A 13,121-nucleotide genomic window follows, 5' to 3' on the forward strand; every position below is an offset into this window, starting at 1 on the left:
CAAAAACGTAGCAGGAAGACACAGACACAGACACACACAACGCTGCTTGACATTATGTGAAGTTGACTTTTGACAAGTGCTGCTTGCAACTTTTTTTCTTCGCTTTAGTTGCTGAGGTGGCAGCAACGCATTTGCATTTGCCCTGACTCAAAAGTTAATAGTTACAGCAGCGCTGAGCTGCAACTTGAGCTTATTACGCAGGTGAGAGCGTCTGCTTAACCCGCTTAGCATAAGTCTAAAGCCAGGCACAGCTTAAAAGCTTATTTTAATATCTGCTACACACACGCACACGCACTACATCTAATGAAAGAAACTGCTGCATGTTCCATCAAATTAGCATAAAAAATTGTTGCTGCTTGCTTTGCTGATTTTGCTTTGATTGTCGGTTCACTGGTCCGTTTAGCAAGTGGCCCCGACTCTAACGTTGCGCTAGCAACCAAACCAGCTACAGTTACAACAAAAAAAAGTGTAGCCTCGACCCAACTAAAGCTGCGCATCTTAGCTAAGTTGGGCTTGCCGTGAACAAGGCTGGCGACTTAAAAGGGGCTGCGAATTATGAAAGTTGCGCAATCAATCAATATAAATCATTTTCTATAGCAGCGCATTTAAATATTTGAGCGCTTTGCTTAGCCAAATTTAATAAAGTTGTTCGTAGAACTTTGAGTTATATAAATAAAATGAATGCTGCTAATTTTATTTAACAAGCAACAACAAATTTGATATGATAAAATTAATGATTTGTTAAAATGCTGCAAAAAGAATTGACAGTCTATAAAAGTTATATAAATAATATTAATGCAATTTTATATACTAAAAGCTATTAGAAAATCGTAAATAATCTTTCTCTTTCTCTCTCTGATAAATTAATAAATTTTATAAAAAATCTGCTTAAAAAAGTTGATTAAGTATAATAAATTAAATCACGCTCATTTATATAATACAAATGATATTTTTCTCAAATCAATTTAAATCTTCACTTCATCATAAATTAAAACTTCTACATTCCTCTTTTAAAATAATAAAACTACGATAAAATTCTGCAAAAAGATTTGAGTCTATAAAACTTATAGAAATAATAAAGCTGTTACAAAATCATAAATAAACAAGGCTCTAGCATTGAATTAACTGCACTAAACTAATTTATATTAATTGCACTAAAAAAAGTTTAATAAATATAATAAATTAAATTTCAGATATATAATACAAATCATATTTGAGTCGATGGCCTTAGCAGCTAGCACTCACCAGCTTTAGTTAATATATTATATTGTAAAATAATTAAGCTTGTAAATAATAAATAATAATATTTTATTGACTTGCCATTTGGTTCAACACTTTCATACTTCATCATAAATTAAAACATTCCTCTTTTAAAATACTAAAACTACTACTAATAAAATTCTTCAAAAAGCTTTGATAGTTTATAAAAATTATATAAATAATATTAAAGGCTTTTTTTATATACTAAAAGCTGTTACAAAAATAAAAAATAAACTCTAGCATGAATTAACTGCACTAAAATAATTTATATAAAAATCTTTTTAAAAAAATTGAATAACTATAATAAATTAAATCATGTTCAGTTATATAATACAAATTATATTTTTTAACTTCTTAATCTTCACTAACTTACTTTGTCATAAATTAAAACTTATACATTTCTCTTTTAAAATACTAAAACTACTACTAATAAAATTCTTCAAAAATATTAAAGCAATTTTATAAACTAAAAGTTGTTACAAAAATATTAATTATTATTATTATAACTCTAGCATGAATTAACTGCACTATAATTTATATAAAAATCTTGCCAACAAAGTTTAATAAATTAAAATGTTCATTTATATAACACAATAGATATTTTCAGCACTTGCCGCATAATCAAATTTTTAAATCTTCACTTTCATACTACAGCATAAATTAAAAGTTATGCATTCCTCTTTTAAAATAATGAAACTACGCCACTGTCTGTTCATCTCCATAAAACGCAGAGAACAGAGATTTCGCGCGCGTGGCCAACTTTTGTGCGTTTTAACACGCCCCACCCCCCACGCCCTGCGTCTCTTCGCGCTCCTGACACACTGGCGCAGTTTGCAATAAAAATAAGTGCAACGCTGCGTATTAAGCAGTAAAATGCGCGCACGTGCAAACCAAAAGCGTAAGCTCACGAACAAATAAAACAACAATCTATAAAACGCAAAGCAGCGCAAGTTAAAGATACGCATAAGAAGTTGAGTATGGAAATTATGAAAATTAAAAGCAACTGCCGGTCGTGCGCGTGTGTGTGCGCTGCTGTCTAAATAACGTTGTCAAAATGGCGGCGGCCTGGCCTGTCCTGGCAGCGGAAATGAGCAAAGTCGCGCGCTTGGAATTAACGCGCTTATTTAATTTGCCACACAGTTATTCAGAGCCTAAAGCTTGGCATGTCTGCCATTTAAGTAGACAGCGGCCACATTCTCTCCCGCTGGACATGCAGATAATTACCAGCGGGCAGGCCAGAGACCACACCAGCAACCCGAGAGAGCGAGAGCAGCTTCCAGAACAGAGACATATATCAAGTCTGGGGCACGTATTCACGCGCTTACATTGTCGTTTAAAGTTGAAACTAAAGTTTTGCTGCCATATTTTTTGCTTGCTCGCCTTAGCGTAATTTGCATGCAAGAGTTCGCTTTGGTTTTGGGTGGTGCTGGGCGTGGGGCTGGGGATCAAAGAAGAGTTACGGAAACTGCCTTTAAGTACGTGCTTATTTCTAGTTAATGGCGAAAATGATGAGCACTGAGCACAGCGTAGCTGGGCATGAATTATGGGCAGCAATTTGAGTATATTGAACGTTTGCAATTTATGCTATCGGGGCAAGTGGCATATAGAATGAGATATTATTGCTGCCAGTTGTGCTTGACAGGCCACAAGCGTCTTAAATTGACAAAATATTGTTTCAAATTTAAGGCAATAGTGCTAGAAACTAATTTGTAAGAGAGTTTGGCAACTGCACAAAGTTAATTTAAACTTTTTTTTATGCATAAAGCAGCAGCTAAATTGCTGCAGTTAATTGAGAAAGTTTTAGTATATTTACATATTTAACTATTTGTTGAGTATACAGAAAGTTTAAGTTAATAGTGCATTATTTAAATATTAAATAATTTGCTCACAATTGATTTTATTAAAATATATATGAAGTCAATTATGTTTTATTCTATGCTATAAATAATTTTGTATAAATTTTTGCATACATTTTCAATATTCAGCACTTTGGCTGCTTTGCATGCAATAACTTTCAAGTTATTAGCACTTTGCTAGCCCCAAAACTTTTCGCACAAAATGTTGGCCAAGTGCATTAACATTTCATGCTTGAACTGCCTTTGGGGCATAAGCTCAGCTCGAACTCGAACTCGTTCGAGAGTTGATTGAGAAATACTTTTTGCGTATGAATAAGCTTTGGCTTTGGCTTTATAATAAATTATGGCATTATGGCATGGACGAGCAAAACGGGCACTACATATGGCTGGCTGGGCTATGCACTATGGGGGCCAATTAATAACGACGAGGCAGCTCAACGAACGAACGAACGCGTTCTGGCTTAAACAGTCAGTTGCAGTCAGTTGATGAAATTGATGATTATGTTGATGCCAATGCGGCTAATGCAGGCACTGACACTGGCACGAAATATGCAGAGTTAAAGCGTTTGGGCTATAGCATAAAGTCATCTATCTGCATGTCAGAGCAGGCAAACGGGGCGTGGCGGGCGCTGTAATGTTGTCTGCCATGCACAAAATATTGGTTGCGAAAATTGCTTAAAAATGAAGCAAACTGCTGGCATTTGATGGATGCGCCATGCAAAGTGGAAACAGCCAGAAGAGCGGAGAGTGGAGTGGAGTAGCTGCTTATGTGGTGCAAAAATTCCCACACTCATCATGTGACGCTTAGCAGCAGCAGCAGCAGCCACCAGCTGCTTGAAGTGCTTTCAAGCTAAGGCTTTAAAATTTTCATATCCACTTTTAGTGCCTTTGCCTGGCTGTCTGCTTCGCCTTGCTGCTTATTTTTCATAGTTATATTTCATGCATTTTTGTTGAGCATACAACACACACTTCTTGTTCTTGTTGTTGCCAGTGTTGCCATTTTAGCTAGTTAATAGCTAGATTTAGTAGTTTGGAAACTATTACAATTTATAGCATGTTATTGCAAAATGTAAAAAACCAGCGGTCAAGGAAACCCTAGAACACCTTCTATGCCAATGTCCAGCACTTGCGAAAACGCGCATAAAAAACTTCAACCAGTATGAGATACCCACACTAAAAGTAGCAGCAAGGCTTAGTCCCGACTTGCTGCTAAGGTTTGCAAAAAGTATCAACATACTAAACGAATTAAACAGCAACTAAACTCTCCGTGAAGCACCAAAAACGGTCTAAGGTGGCCTAGCGGACTAACCTAATCAATAGCATATTATTAGCTAGAAATCGAACAATTGGAAAAGTGATTTGATTACTTATGTAGCTTTTGTATTTTAAAGAGAACATTCGACCTACTTCACTTTAGCAAGAAAAGCAGAAAGACAGGAGTCTAAACAAGGCACTGCCATATCGGCCACATGGTACAACGGTCCACACCAGAACTTCTGTCTCAGCTGCAGAAACTTTGAAGATGAAGAAAATCTCCAACATCTCCTATACGAATGCCCAGCTAATTCACAGAATGAGACTCTGATTCTTCGGAGAAACCTTCTACGAGGGGTTGAGCTACCTTGCAGAGCTAAGGTTGGAAAATCTGTTAAGGTTCCAGTACTCCACCGGATTGTTCTAAGGGCGCACTAGCTCACAGCACCTGGATACCTCACATAGGCAGCTCCCTCTCCCCTCAATACACCCCATCAATCAGCACATACCTCATCTATTCTTACATATAAACAGGCATCAAAATGGGCCACATGGTCTCTGGATGTTCCCCTTGGGGAAACCTGTCTAACCTAACCTAACCTTTGTATTTTAAGTGCAATAAATAATACAATCATTTTTAATATAATAAATAAATTTATAAAATATATATTATATTGTTAATTTAACATAGACATGCACTTTAGCTATTTTTTTCAATATAATGCTTAGCTATTTCTAGCAGTTAAATTGAATTTAGCTATTTTATTCGACTACTCAACTCTCTAATTAGGTCTGCCTCTTAGTTTAACATGCAAATGAATTTTAGCTATTTTTTAGCATTTTTAATTTCGTACTTAGCTATTTTAGCAGTTTTCGATTTTTCAACTCTCTAATTAGGTCTCCCCCTGAGCTTGTAAATGATTTTAGGCTACTTTTTAACAAGTTTAATTTCTTGCTTAGCTATTTCTAGCAATGGTATTAAATAAAATCTAGCTATTTTAGCTCTGCAAATTCTGGCAACACTGCTTGTAACGTCCCTAGTGCTCCATGTTTGTACACAAGTCTGCACACTGTTGTGCTTTAAGCTAGACAGCAAACTAGCGCACATCTTTGCTTAAATAACTTGTTGAAATTTTTCATTGTTTTCTTGGTTTATTATATGAGCGAGCGCGCGCTTGTACTCAAAGATAAGCCTGGCAAAGTCTTTGAGAAATTCTTGCTTAAGCTTTAAAGTTTTATATTTTATTTTTAATCTAAATGCAAATAATTTTAAAAGCCGCTTTAATTATTTTTAAATATTTTCTGTTAGTCTAGCATGCACTTGTCGCTTATTGTTGTTTTATTTATACATATTTTTAAGTTTTTGCTGCTGTGTGTTGCATTTTTACGAGCGTTTTTTAATAAATCATACGCCACGTAAGCTGAATTTCATATACACACACAGCAAGCGATATGCTGCACCTATGTGTGTGTGAGTTTTTGGTTGCTCTACTCGCTTGAGTGAGTGATTTGCATATGTTGCTGCTGCAGCTGCAGCTGCAAAAAAAGGGGCGAGCGCACAAATCACTTTTAAGCGTAAAAGGGGGTGGGCGCTACAGCCACGCCCACACACAGCAGCAGCAGCAGCAACAACATTGTGCAGCACATAGCGGTCGTTAGTTTGAGGTTACCAAAAAATACGTTCAGATTTTGGCTGCTGTTGTTGTCGCTTGCATTGCATGGGGTGCAAATTAATACACTTGCGAGTTGTTGGCAACGCGCTGCGATCTTGTCACACACACAAGCACACACACACACACACACATACACATACGACACTAACGAAGCGCTCAGTGGTTATCATTGTTGTGGCTTTGCCGGGGCTGCGTGTATTGCTTCAAAAGTTGGCGTAGTTTTCGAAGCCATAGCTTAAAATGCAAAGTTATGAGTTTCGCGTGTATGTGTGTTTGTCTGCACTGGTCAGTTATCGTTGACCAGCAGTTGCAAAATTCCATTAAAGCCCCCAAACTGCTGTTTGAATTTAACTCTGCGGTTTGCTGGCAGCTTGAAAAGCTAGAGAAACGTGCAAACAAACAAAAGTCAATGCAAATCAATGGCGAGAGCAACATAAATGAAGTTGCAAAAGGTTGAAAGGAATTTAATACAGAAGTGAGTACATTTTAAATAAGTTTAGTTTAGTTTAAGTCATTCGAGCCCAACTTGTAGCCTATAGCACTAATTTTATAATTTTAAAATCTAAAAGGCCTTCAGGCTGGTCTATTCTTTTTGTTTAGTCTAAGAAATATTTAAGCAAAATTTCAAGTTGTTAATTAGTTGAAAGTAAATTAAATTTTGCTGTTTATTATTGAAAATAAACTAAACTTAACTTTAACATAATTTAGTTATTAACAATATTGCTTTTATGCTTCAAACCTTTTCATATTAATTTATCACACGCTTTAAAAAAGTCGCAGAATTTTACAATAATTTCATTTTAGTGTTTTTTAATGCTTACGTTGAGTTTATGTTAAATATTTTACACAGCTGTTGCTCAAATTAAAATCACAGCATAAGTAAACATATAAAACAACATTAATAGCTAAGTATAAGCAGCAAATAATAAAAGAAACAATTACAGTTAGTTAAACCAGTGGTGCCCAGACGCTGCTTACGGCACGGCACTCACTAATACATATGAACAAAAACACACACATATATAAATGAGAAAAATTTAGTTGTCAACTTCTACACTAAAAAAAAATGATTGTCAAACTTGTTTGTAAGTGGAAAATTATTATCAAACAGAAATGTACAACAGAAATAATAAATTTCGATGAAAAATCATCTATTTTAATTATTTTTATTTTTTCACTGGTTTTAAACATTCAAGTTGGTCACACAGGCAACGTTAGGGTCGTTGATTAAGTTCAATTTAAATAAAAGTTGCATTAGTTCAAGTTCTGTTAGAACTACAGACTATGTTATTATATTTTACAGCTTATGTTAAAGCTTCGATAGGCTGCTGTTATCGAACTGCATCTGCAGTCAGTTGTATAAAATTATACAAGTGCATTTAATGTTTGCAATTTCTTAATTGCTGCACATTAAAACGAAATTCGCTATAAATTGAGCAAATTTTTAAGCACACACCACATTATCAGCTCGAGCGCTTCAAGGCAGCAGCAGTTAAGCGCATTAAATTGATGTTGGTCACTTTATAATGCCAAAAAAATAAAGCACACACACACGCAGCCACACACACATGCACATAATTTTATTTAACGAGCATAAATGCAAGCTGCATGCGGCGCCACTTGTGAAAATGCGAGCATACTTTCAGGCGCTGCTGTAAAATATACTCAAACACTTGCCGCAGCATTTTCAGCGCTGCGCTGCACACTGCACGTTTAATTAAACAGCAGCGCAGAGAGCAAGTGCGAGAGAGCAAGAGAGAGCGCGCCCCAAGACTAATGGGTAGTCAGTTTGGGGTTTTGAGCGCCCCCCCACGCACTTGTTAGCAACATTTCAATTAAAAGTTAAACTGCATGTAATTTTCGTAAAAATGTTTAAGTAATAAGGCGTGGCCCCTTCCAGCAAGCACTGAGATCAAATGAAATGAAACAAGCGAAAAGGTTCGGCTACGTTAATTAAAAAACAAAAATGTGCAAAAACAACATTAGAGCGGTAATTGAAAAGGGTCGTTCGACCGTTCGTTCGGCCTGCCAAGAACAAACAAATTTTTCGACAGTCCCAAGTCCAAGCCTCAAGCAAAACAAAGTGCTTTAAATATTTATTTTGCTGCGGCGGCCACACAGTTCAATTTAATGTACAGTAGGTGTTGCGTCTGTGTTGCCCACGCACATGTTAATTGGCTTTAATTTTCAATTGCTAATTGCGCTGCAAATAAATTGCAATAATAGTAAAAGTAGCACGCAGACACACAAACAAAGAGAGAGAGAGAGAAAACAATTTACATGCATGTCAAACAAACATTTTATGTAAATAAATCCAACAGCATAGAGAGCTGGGCAACTGTCAATTGCCAGTGAGTGGCAACTGGATGCCGGTTAGGCTCTTGCCACATACACATGTATGTATGTGTATGTGTGTGTCTGATTGTGCGTGTGACAAGCAGCGATAAGGGTTCGACCTGTAGGGCACATGTACAGCTCAGCTCGCTGTCGCTTACGCTTGAACAAATAAAATATAAAATTTGAAACTGGGCTTAACTGTATCGATTAGAAATTATGCAAAGTACAAAACTTTAAAATAGCAAGAAAAGCAACTTGAGAGAAACAACGAAACAGCAGGCAAAGCAAACTGCGAAACAAACAAAATAAAGACAAAGCAGATATCAGCATTTAAATGGGCATTTGAAACAAGCACAAACATGAGCTAAGCACAGTCAACACACTGAATGAAGACAAATGGTCAAGCTTTGCATAAGATTGATGGCATTATTAGCAAGTATATATACCAATTGAATTAAATGAGCAGCTAAGGAAAATATACATTTTAAAATACTTACATTATAAGTGCTTATTTAAATTCAAAGTATATTTTATTATTTACTTATACTTGAATTCAATGAGCAGCTAAGGCTTAAAATAAATATTTTCATTTAAATAACTAGAATGGGCATGGCAAAGACTCTGCTGACTTTAGTGTAGGGCATAGATTGCAGCAGCTTAACAATCGTTCAACTGAGGCAAAGCAAGAGACAAGAGAAGTGTAGAGAAGTACAAGCGAAGCAATTGCAAAGAGGTGTGAAAGAAGAATAGAAGTCGCAAGCAAGAGAACACGCGTAGAAGTTGCGATCGATTAAGTTTACATACAGAAGAACACTGAAAATTAATTTAATATATCATAAATATTTTAATCTAATAAATAAAACAATTATTGTAGTACAATACATAAATAATAAATGTTATAATTGCTTATTTAAATTTCATTTAAATTCAAAGCATATTATAGCATATAAGAGAATACGCGTAGAAGTCGGGATCGGTTAGGTTTAAATAAATAATAGTTGAGAAGAACTCTGCAAATTAATTTAATTTAATATCATCTCATCTCAATCTAATAAATAAAAAAATACTTGTAGTATCAAAATCCTACATTAATAATAAATTATTAAATTGGTTAACCTGAAGGCCTCAGCTGCTCTGACTACATCATTATACTCTATATCAGGAGTGCCCAGCCCATATACAATTCATGCCCATTTGTTTTTGTTTTACACTTGTGTATAGGGGGCATAGGCTCACACATACAGTGCCCTTCCATATGGAACACACATAAGCATAGTATTTTTAATGGTGTGTGTGACTTGCAAGGCTAGCTAGGGTTTCTTTTGTTTATGTCTATGAATTAGAGATCCCAAACTATTCGAAATTTAATTGACAATAATTTTTTTCAGTGCAAAAGTTGATAACTAAATTTTTTTATATATGTGTGTGTTTTTTAGTGAGTGCGCTGCCGTAAGCAGCGTTTGAGCAGCACTGCTATAGAATATATTCTAAGTTACAATTAAAATAAATAAATAAAATATTTAATTGCTCAATTAAATTTCATTTAAATTCAAAATATATTTCATTATTAATTTAATGCCAGCATAGCCACTGCCCACTGTATTAGCAAGTGCTTATTTATATTATAAGATTCTAGCAGTGTAATAAATAAAAAAATACTTGTAGTATCAAAGCCTACATTAATAATAAATTAATAAATTGCTTAATTAAATTTCGTCCAAATTCAAAGCATATTTTATTATTAATTCAATGCCATCATAGCTAGTGCTCACTGTATTAGCAAATGTTTATTATATTATTTATTATATAGCAGCCTTAATTTATAATTGCTAGTTCCATTTAAATTAAATGCATATGCACAGAAATGAATTGCAGTCTGTTGTAGCCACTGCCCACTGTATTTACTTAATAATTCATAACCTCGCCTTTGCTGCCTCGCTTTGTTTATCAGCTCACACTTTATTAAGCTTAACCACAACAACAACAAAGTCTCAACCTTCGTCTCGCAGCTTCGATCGCCGCCGCCGCTTTGATTCCACTTTGTTGAAGCTGTCGCGGTTTAGTCTCAAGTCGACTTTGAAGCGAACAACAAGTCATACGGGTAAATAACCAAAAGAACGCAAAGATGTTTAGAACATTGGCGATGCTATCGCTGCTGCTGTGCCTGGCCAGCGTTATGGCCGGCAAGGTGGGTCAACAACAGCAGACGGGTCCACAGCGGCATCTTGTCTGCTATTACGACTCGACGAGTTTTGTGCGCGAAGGTAAGTTGAGAGATTACGTAAGAGCTTATAAATTATAATTGAAAATGAAAACGAAAACAACGAAGTGCGGCAGCTTATCAGCATTAGCTGGAATTTAGGTTTACTTGATAACGAGCAGCGCCAACAAAGCAAAAGCAGCTTAAATAACAATTTAAATATTAATTTTAGGACTGGGCAAGCTGGTCATTGATGATTTGGAGCCTGCGCTGCAGTTTTGCGATTATCTAATCTATGGCTATGCGGGCATTGAGCGTGATTCGCACAAGGCTGTGAGTTTGAATCAGCAGCTGGACTTGGATTTGGGCAAGGGACTGTATCGCACTGTGACGCGCTTGAAGCGCAAGTATCCGAATCTGCGTGTGCTGCTGAGCGTGGGCGGAGACAAGGACATTGAAACTGGCGAGGATGCCAAAGACAAGCCCAACAAGTATATGGAGTTGCTGGAGAATCCAACTGGACGCACGCGCTTTGTTAACACGGTGTACGCGCTGGTTAAGACTTATGGCTTTGATGGCGTTGATATTGCGTGGCAATTTCCCAAGAATAAGCCCAAGAAAGTGCACAGTGGACTGGGCTCTATATGGAAGGGCTTCAAAAAGGTGTTTAGCGGCGACTCTATAGTGGACGAGCGCGCTGAGGAGCACAAGGAGCAGTTTACTGCGCTGCTGCGCGATGTGAAGAACGCACTGCGTCCGGACAATTTGCTGCTGTCCACTACGGTGCTGCCCAATGTGAATGCATCGCGTAAGTTTTGTTTATAGCAAAGCGTGTTCCACAATTATTATTTGCTCTTTAGTGTTCTTTGATGTGCCTGCGGTTATTAACTATTTGGACTTTGTTAATTTGGGCGCCTTCGATTTCTTTACGCCCGAGCGCAATCCCGAGCTGGCGGACTACAGCGCACCCATTTACGAGCTAAGCGAGCGCAATCCCGAGTTCAATATCGATGCGCAGGTTAAGTTTTGGTTGCGTCACAGCTGCCCTGCTAGCAAAATTAATGTGGGCGTGCCCACTTATGGACGTCCCTGGAAGCTGTCTGAGGACTCTGGCGACACTGGGCTGCCGCCTGTAGCCAAAGTAGTCGATGAAGCGCCAGTTGGACCCAATACACAACTGCATGGCATTTATAGCTGGCCTGAGGTTTGCGCTTTGCTGCCCAATGATAACAATAGATACGCCAAGGGCGCGCAGGCTCCTTTAAACAAAATTGCTGATCCTGCTAGACGCTTTGGTAATTACGCTTATCGCGCTGCTGACAAAAAGGGTGATAATGGCATTTGGATTAGCTACGAGGATCCCGATACAGCAGCTGATAAGGCGGGCTATGTGCGCAGCAACAATTTGGGCGGCGTTGCGCTATACGATTTGAGCTATGACGACTTTAGAGGACTCTGCACTCAAGACAAATATCCCATACTGCGCGCAGTTAAATATCGTTTGTCTAACTAACTTTAAAGTGTAAGCTGCATACAATAAATGTTGCCAATCTTACTTTGCTTCAGCGCTTAAGTAAACTAATTAAAGATTTATGTGCATAGCTAGCCCTAAGCATTTAATAAGCTGCATGCTATGCATATATATAGAGCCAGTCCAATTGACTTTGATATAGCGTAATCGGCTTTAGCATTAAACCCCACTCCTCACTCTCCACATAGCCACACGTACAGTTTAAGGGAGTGGCTGCCTTTTTGCAAATTGACTGCTACACATTTGTCATTCAGTCTCTGGCAGCAAAATTTCGCATACGCAGCGTATTACAGCATCAAGCCAAAAATGCTTCAGCCTGCCATGTTATGCACGATTTCACAGCAACAACAACAAAGGCAGTTACAACAAGCAGCAGCTTGATAGCTGCAAATGTTTGAGCCACAAAAAAAAGACACTCAAAGCGCACGCATAGGCAATCAGAATGGCATAAACGTAAACGCGCAAGAAATGAAATGAAACGTGCAATGTTTGTGCGTATGTGTGTGTAGCGTTTTAGGCAGCATTTACCTGTTCACACACACGCACTACAAACTTTTTTTTTTTTTGTGTACATTATTTCTGTGCTTGACTTGCTGCTGCTTCTTCTAGCTTAAAGGTAACGTTGCGAGCTTTCAACATCAACAACACTTTGCCTGCACATAAGCATAAGCATAAGCTATGTGCGTGCCACACCCCCACCCCCACTTCCTCCCTCTTTCACTTAGTTTTAGCTACGTCTATGTGTGCTCTGCCTTTGTATGTATATTTAAATGCCCGGGCCAACATTGCGTATGCGTTTTTTTTTTGCTCTCGTATAATTGGATTAGTATTTGTCTGTGTGTGTGTTACACACACGCCCACTACGCCCACTTACGCTCTCTTCCTTGCACGTCTCTAGCATTTTTTATGAAATTGTTGTTATGTAGTTTTATTTTATACGCTTCGGGTTATTTGAGCATATTTTTTTTTCTCTCTCTCTACTCTTTGCCTAGCTTGGGCTTTGTGCTAAC

At 37.3% G+C, this 13,121-nt stretch overlaps 2 protein-coding genes across 4 annotated transcripts in view; one reads left to right on the forward strand and one right to left on the reverse strand.

The window, feature by feature from the left end:
* LOC108596770 (putative polypeptide N-acetylgalactosaminyltransferase 9) overlaps positions 1 to 13,121 on the reverse strand; it is a 75,081-nt gene that overhangs the window by 11,978 nt on the left and 49,982 nt on the right. The window lies entirely within an intron of this gene.
* Positions 10,446 to 12,145, forward strand: LOC108596771 (imaginal disk growth factor 6). The gene is made up of 3 exons (XM_017982869.1): positions 10,446 to 10,644; positions 10,813 to 11,388; positions 11,441 to 12,145. Exons 1-3 carry the CDS (start codon positions 10,506 to 10,508, stop codon positions 12,091 to 12,093), a joined length of 1,368 nt encoding a protein of 455 aa, XP_017838358.1. The 5' UTR covers positions 10,446 to 10,505; the 3' UTR covers positions 12,094 to 12,145.

The sequence above is a fragment of the Drosophila busckii genome, chromosome 2R (genome assembly GCF_011750605.1).
Source record: "Drosophila busckii strain San Diego stock center, stock number 13000-0081.31 chromosome 2R, ASM1175060v1, whole genome shotgun sequence".
Taxonomy (NCBI): domain Eukaryota; kingdom Metazoa; phylum Arthropoda; class Insecta; order Diptera; family Drosophilidae; genus Drosophila; species Drosophila busckii.

Excerpts from the sequence above, each read along its gene's own strand:
- LOC108596771 (XM_017982869.1), top strand. The coding sequence starts at position 10,506 with ATGTTTAGAACATTGGCGATGCTATCGCTGCTGCTGTGCCTGGCCAGC. Across the intron at positions 10,645-10,812 it reads GACGAGTTTTGTGCGCGAAG|GACTGGGCAAGCTGGTCATT; the intron begins GTAAGTTGAGAG and ends TATTAATTTTAG. Across the intron at positions 11,389-11,440 it reads GCCCAATGTGAATGCATCGC|TGTTCTTTGATGTGCCTGCG; the intron begins GTAAGTTTTGTT and ends TTTGCTCTTTAG.